Below are 7754 nucleotides of genomic sequence, written 5' to 3' on the forward strand. Positions count from 1 at the left end.
TAATATTTAAGTATACAGTTCAGGGATTTTAACCAATAGGGCAACTGATCCTCCGTTGAAAAAAAAGAAAAAAGAAAAAAAGAACAGCAGCTGTTCATTTAGCGACTCCTAGTGAGCGATACAGGCTCATCAAGACACAAACATTCTCCTAGAACTCACACTTTGCATTCAGTTAACAGATCCATACGAATCATGCATGAAATAGAAGTTTATAAACTCAAACGACAGCTTTATGTGCTTTACAGATGAACTTGAAGTCTTAATACAAGTTCGTGATCCGATTAGTGAACCGATGATTCTTTTGAGTCAATCTTTTAAAATAATCATTTATTTTGTTTAACGAAACCAGTGTTTCACAAACTGGATAGATCTGAGGTGCAGGGCTCGCAAAATCGTTAGCCCCACATCCCGGGGCTATTGTGTTTTCCAGTCCAACGGGCTATCGCGAATAGTGATGTAAAATTCCTAACTTGATTCGCGTTGTTCACTCGCTTGAAGGGGTGAAACGGATCGTGGTTGATCGTTTGCACTTGTTTCTAAATCTTGCTGATTCAAGCGTTTTAAACCATTCACGCGCGTTGGGAGCTTGCGCGGACTTATTCAAAGCACGCGCTGCGAGCAGCATTTCAGACAATGCGCGTACAGAGAATGAATTCATCTTTCGCGTATCGTAACTTCTGAATGAACACATACACACACAATTATCTCAAAATAATTGTCTCTGCAAGTATTCTCGTAAACACAGTCGGTTATGTTTTAAGTGAACGTATACAGTGGCCTGCTGCTCAGAGAAATTCGCTGTACCGGATAAATCTGTCTCTCTCTCTGTTATTTAGACGACGTGAAAGGGGGGGTGTTTCAAGATACGCAATGGAGTAGACCAAACTAAACAGGGAGGGAGGGCAAAACACTCATCCAAACAAATGCTTCATTAAATTGGTGGTATTGCTGGTTAGGCCTTACATGTACGTATGCTACAAGCTCACACAGACACAGCCGCTTGGCAAAAAAAAAAAAAAAAAACGGCCGCTTGGCTTTTGGAAACAAAATTTGGCACCGAAAGATAAATAATTTTTCGATACCATAAAGGCATCGAAGTTCGGTACCCAGCCCTAGTAGACCCAGGGCTTAAAGGAATAGTTCACCCCAAAAATTAAAATTTGCTGAAAATATACACACCCAGTGATGCGTGGGTCAATGTATTAATAACCCGAACCCGACCAACGTTTTCAACTAACCCGCCCGCAACTCGGGCTGCAAAAAAAGGAAAAGAAAATATTGTACCCGACCCGCTTCCTGAACCACATTTTTAAAAATTATTAAATGCTCATCATAGCGTCATTGGGCCATAGACGTAGGAACAAGGCAAAAAAAATTTATATATTCTAATTTTGTCAATAATTATATATTAAAAAAAATCGTCAATAAGCTCTTAATTTGTTCTAAAATAGTCTAGTTTGGCTATGTCTATTTTGATGTTTCTGTTCAGCAGACAGTGAGGTTCTGGTTTGTTCCGATCAGAGTTAGGAACAAACCCTAACCCTAACCCTAACCCTAACTCATTCCGTGGGGTCTCGCTCAACCCAGAATGGCCTGCTGGTTCGAAAATATGCAAGGAGACATTTAATTGTTTAGTAATAAACTGGTGTTTTCTGTGTGGCTGCAAAGATGAAGTTGACGATGCGGACTCGCCACGCCAGAGAGAAATGCACATTTTATATGGATTACATAATCAGAGAGTAGCCTATTTATTTTGGTTTTAATATTTTAGTTTAAAGTAGACATTTCAAGCTTTCTGTAATATATGGCCTATATTTCTCAAATCTGTGAGGCACAAGCTGAGTTTCGGCGGCCTCCAGTTCACATGCAATGCAAGCGCCTCATTACATTGTCTGCTATATATTTGCTTCTTATTTATAAAATACGGGCAATTGATTGATAAAACATTGATCAAAATTAAGATACAATTTATACAAAACGAAAATCTTTTAAAAAGAGTTTTCTATAAAACAAAACGTAATGAAGTTGTCAAAATCATGTTTTACCAAAAACAGCGTCTACACCTTTTCTCTTGCTGCCTCCATCTCTACCTGCAGACTGAGCTCGTGCGTCATCTTCGCGGCAGTTATTCAGCCAATAAATTATAGGCCTATGTATTTCAAAATTGTGTCTAGTACTATATTAATTTCAAAGGTTTAATTGGCATCTTTATTTCAAACGACCCGACCGACCGCGACACGAATATCACTAAAAATAATTTTGGATGACTCGTGACCGCAGGCACCCGCTCATTTTGGATCAACCCACGCATCACTGACACACCCTCAGACCATATAAAGTGTAGATGGGTTTGTTTCTTCATCAGATTTTGAGAAATGAAGCATTCAATCACTTGCTCAGCAATGGATCCGCTGCAGTGAATGGGTGCCGTCAGAATGAGTGTCCAAACAGCTGATAAAAATATCATACTTGTATCTCACTTTTTCACTGGAGAAAACAAATTTATTTGTGAAGGACTCCTATTTTAATTCATCTTAAAGATGAATTTGTTCCTTACAAACCTGCAGCTTTTCTCTTTAAAACATTAACTGATGGACTGGAGTGCTGTGGATTGTTGTGATGTTTTTATCAGCTGTTTGGACTCTCATTCTGACGGCTCCCATTCACTGCAGAGCATCTATTGGTGAGTAAGTGATGCAATACTACATTTCTCCAAATCTGTTCCCATGAACAAACAAACTCTCCTACGTCTTGGATGGACTGAGGGTGCGCAAATTTTCATTTTTGGTGAACTATTGCTTTAAAGAAAGTCTAGTTTCCCTGCTCATAATTACGACTTTGTTGGTGGCGTTATATGCATTCACCTCTTAAATACTATCTTTTTGACATGACTTCAGAGCACCATTAAAGACTATTGGATCCCCTGGAATTTAATGGTAGACCTATAGATCTCCACCTGTAATGTGTGTCCAGTAAGAATAGGTCTTTGGTGCATCACAGCACACTTCAATGAGCAGCTCCTGTTGATGTGACAAAGAGCCAGCACTTACGGGTCATCAGGACAACAGGACATCAGAGCTGATTCACAAAAGCCTGCAGGACACACATACACACACACACACTCTCACACAAGCGAGTGTAGACTCGTGGGTAAATGGGCATACCATCTCAGCAGCAAGTGTCTAATAATAGGGCCATCATGTGTATTAGATGGAAGGACGCATTGAATTAGAGCATCCCACTGAACTGTGTTAACCCATAACATTATGACAGCGTGAGAGAGAGAGGGGTTTAAGTATATGCTCTAAAAGCCAATAACGGGCTCCCGAGGCTCTAATGGTGATCAGGTTTACAGGCATGTTACACCTGCAGGAGAGCAGAGGCAATTTTAGGGCCAGTGGATATTAAGTGCTCAGTTCAGACATCTGAGCACTTGGTGTGTGGTTTGTTTTATCCTGAATTAAAACTATATATGTGCAAATCTACTTAATGACATCTATGTGAACATTTGCTCACAGGTTTATGCGTGTGCATTAGTGAACGCGACCCTCACAGAGGAGGAAGATGAGGATTGGATTTCCGTGAAGACTGTGGAGTTGTGATGGTTTGACTGAGTGCAGCCGTAGAAAAGTTCTTCCAGTGTAAACGCATCATCTGCTATATCTTCCTCATCACAGCAAGAACAGATTGAGCAAGAGGAAGAGAGCGAGGGGAAAAACAGAAGAATGATGTGACAGAGGTCACACAATCTGCTGCTTCAGAGAGAGGAAACGGTAAAATTAGAAACTCTTTTAGAGACAAGAGGGAGGGAAAAAAAGCGATCAAAGACTGTTAGACATGTGCCACCTGAAGAGAGCAGTCAGAGGAAACCAAAGACTAAAATTCATCTCTGAAGATGCTGGAAGAGAGATTCCCCGCAGAGCCCATCGTGTAGAAAGTTAAAGGGGCAGTTCACCCCAAAAAAATTATAATTATTTACTCCTCGCGTCCTTTAAAACCTGTCTATACTTTGTACCCGAATCTTTGACAAATCTTTATCTGGTTTTTGCGATACAACAACAGGTCATAGTTTCACATCTGCCAAGCTCCAAAAACACCAAAAAAGCAGCATCTGCAAGGCTTCTGAAGTCATGGATAGATTTTTGTGAGGAAACAATCAAAGAAAGTTGTTCTCTATTGCATATGTTCATGAGAATCAATTTTTTTTGGCACCAAAACCTGGTTTTTTTTAATCACCAGTTTTTGTTAAAAATTGTGAATATAGCTCTCACTTTGTCTTTGCACCATTGTTTTCGGTTTTCATTTGAATGTTTTAGTAATTTTGTTCATGACCATGACCATAGGTGAGAGTAGGAACGTAGATTGACCGGTAAATCGAGAGCTTTGCCTTACAGCTCAGCTCCTTCTTCACCACGACAGACTGGTACAGCGACCGCATTACTGCAGAAGCTGCACCGATCCGTCTGTCAATCTCACGTTCCATCCTTCCCTCACTCGTGAACAAGACCCCAAGATACCTGAACTCCTCCACTTGAGGCAGGAACTCACCACCAACCTGAAGTGGGCAATCCACCCTTTTCCGACTGAGAACCATGGCCTCGGACTTGGAGGTGCTGATTCTCATCCCAGCCGCTTCACACTCTGCCGCAAACCGTCCCAGTGCACGCTGAAGGTCCTGGTCTGAGGAGGCCAACACGACAACATCATCCGCAAAAAGCAGCGACGAAATTGTCCCCAAACCGGACACTCTCCGGCCCTTGACTGCGCCTACAAATTCTGTCCATAAAAATTATGAACAGAACCGGTGACAAAGGACAGCCCTGCCGGAGTCCAACATGCACCGGGAACAGGTCTGACTTACTGCCGGCAGTGCGAACCAAGCTCTTGCTCCGGTCGTACAGGGACCGAACAGCCTTAAGCAGGGGGCCGCCGACCCCATACTCCCAGAGCACCCTCCACAGGATGTCGCGAGGAACACGGTCGAATGCCTTCTCCAAATCCACAAAACACATCCTGTTCATGGTATTTCTTGTACGAGAGCCACTTTTTCATTAAATGCTGAATGTATTTCTGCCAGTTTTATTATCTTGAGTGAAAGGCATTTGCATTCCATGTTTACTATTCTTCCATAGAGACCGTAATGAAATGGAATTGAATATTTTATGATTTTTTAATGATGTTTTTCCTCTAAACTGTCGAGAGAATGTCGTGTAGCCCTCAGCATGGGCTCCACAGGAGTTGGGAAAGCTCTGGAAATGAGGCTTTATCCGTGTCTCTGATTGAGACCAGAGGACATGAGTCCGTGCTCATCCACCGCTTCAGTCCATCTTTCTGCTTCTCTCTGTTTCTTTTGTTCTATGATTCAACCAGTTAGTCTTTTCCTGCTGCTGTTCTGCTCTACTAACCAGGCGTTTAAACTTAATCTTTTTGTCGGTCGCTTGGTTTCTATTTTTTAAATCTCTTTGGTCCACAGTCCAGCATTAAATAATTTTATTGGTTTATTGTGCAAGATTTTATTTTTTTTATTTATTTTAATGCATATTATTTTGAAGGGGGAAAAAAGTTTTCTTATCTGTTCACTCTGAAGTTGCAAATACATTTTCATCTGGATTTCAAACATTAAATCTGTTTTAATTGGATGTGATTTTTGTGACTTTATGCATTTCTTTTTCAGTAAAGACTAAAATTACTTCCTTAAAATTACTAGCCAAAATGCCTGGATAGGATGCTGTAAAGAGACCAGTGTTATTATTAACTAAAACTAATAATAATAAAAAAAAGTTCATTAAAATAAATGAAATGCTAAACAAAATAAAATAGAATATAAAAAACTTTTAGGTGCAAAAGCAAAACGCTAGATGACAATTTTTTATTTAGTTCAAGATAAAATGACATAAAACTATTAAAAATGACTAAAACACAACAAAATTACTAAAATTTAAAAAAAAATTCTAATTTCCATTTAGTTTAAGTTGAAGTATAAAAATTAACTAAATAGATATTAAAACAAAACAAATAATAAAAATGACTAAAATATAACAAAAACTTAAAATAAATAAAATAAAAATATTAAAAATGTTTTTCATTTAGTTTGTTGAAGTACTAAAATGATTGAAACTTAAATCAACTTTATAAAAATTAAATAACGTTTAAAAAAATGATTCTGAAAAATTTCTAATAAAAATTCCCATTTAGTTTTAAGTACTAAAATAACAAACTAAAATGGAAATAAAATTATTACAAATAAACATCTTTAAAACAAAATCTAATAAAAATAAATAAATATAAATAAATAAAATAAAAACATAATATTACTAAAAATATAAAATGCTAATTAAGTTTAGATGCACTAAAACTACTAAAACTGAAATAAATAATAATAAAAGCTAAAAACGAAGTAGCTGTATTAAAAAAAAAAAAACTCAAACGCAACAAATTTAAGAAAACTTTAACAAAAATTTTAATGAAAATTTAAAGTATAAAAATAAAAACCACATAATTCAAAATGTGTAAATACTAATTATTTATATAGTATAGTAATAATACTACAGTTACACTGTTTCTGTTTCTCTTCTCAGAATCGCCATCAGCACCTTTACTGACTTCCAGACGTCGACGTTGAGGCAGCGTCCCGACTCCGTCCTTCGTCAACAGCTTCATAAGCGGCATGAAAACCAGCTAACTCTTCCCATGAGCACCCAGCCAGCAAGCACTAACCAGCTGATCAAAATGGCAGTGTGGGGTCTGTCGGCCACGTTAGGAGCAGCGGCGCTGGCTGTGGCTCAGACCGCCATGGACTGGGCACCTGAGTTTCTCTCGCAGATCTTCTGACACCAAACGCCTCGCTCCCGTGTGCCAAACAGGGTGTGTTGCAATTGCAAATATGTGTTAAGTGATGCAAAACACCTGGAGAGAATGAAGCTGCAGCTTATTTATTTCCAAACCATGCTGTTGTTATTATTTATAGATTTTAGCCTTGCTAATATTGGCGAAGTGGGAGGAGTCAAACGAGGTTTTTGTAATCATAAGCATTTCTGGATGTCATTCCATCAGCAGAAAGTCAGAGAAAGTGCTCTGCTAGGCTGTTCTCAACAGCACAAATTATTAAAAGGTTGTTGTTTTTTTCTGCTGAATGCCGTCAGTAGTGAGTGAAGCTCATTAAGCGGAGAAAACGGGTGAAAGACCTCAGAGACTCGCCGGTGAACGCAGCACTTTATAACAACAGAGCAAACTACACTCATGCCTTCAGGTCCTTCAGAAATGAACCACTGTCCTCTGTGCGTGAATTATACTGTCGATGTGTCTCTTTCCACTCACTACACTTAAAAAACCATTTTCAAGAAAAACTGCTATTTTACAAATAATAAAAAAAAAGCACCAAGTATCAGTAAACATGAATAATTTTTAAATAGAAAAACTGAAAGTATTTTCCTGGAAAACATACTCCTGTAATCTTTGTTTCATTTACAATAAATGTTTTATTTTCAGTAGTTCCCTGTTAATTTAGTAAAATTAACAATAATTAAAACAAAATGTTGTTTGCAAAAACCAGTGGCCAAAATAGTTAAAAATGTTCATTTATGGCAAGACACCACATGTTAATAGGGAATTTTTTTTTTACATATGCTGTTTAAGTGATTTTTTTGAACACACCACTGCCAAAAAAGGAAGACATAATGTGTTTGTGTGAAGTAAGTCTTCATCCCGGTAACTTTAATGTGTTTTAATGCGTTTCAGACATTCTCTGAGCAGTT

General features: G+C 38.3%; 1 protein-coding gene across 2 annotated transcripts in view; it reads left to right on the forward strand.

Moving 5' to 3' along the window:
* Positions 1-7280, forward strand: part of zgc:63863 (uncharacterized protein LOC393372 homolog) — a 28273-nt gene extending 20993 nt beyond the window's left edge. For both annotated transcript variants that reach the window (XM_059508995.1, XM_059508994.1), the window contains exon 8: positions 6579-7280. In XM_059508995.1, coding sequence (XP_059364978.1) covers positions 6579-6831 — 253 coding nt within the window. In that variant the 3' untranslated portion in view covers positions 6832-7280. The remainder of the gene's footprint in view (positions 1-6578) is intronic.
* The last annotated feature ends 474 nt before the right edge of the window (positions 7281-7754 follow it).

This window comes from Carassius carassius, chromosome 25 (genome assembly GCF_963082965.1).
Source record: "Carassius carassius chromosome 25, fCarCar2.1, whole genome shotgun sequence".
NCBI lineage: Eukaryota > Metazoa > Chordata > Actinopteri > Cypriniformes > Cyprinidae > Carassius > Carassius carassius.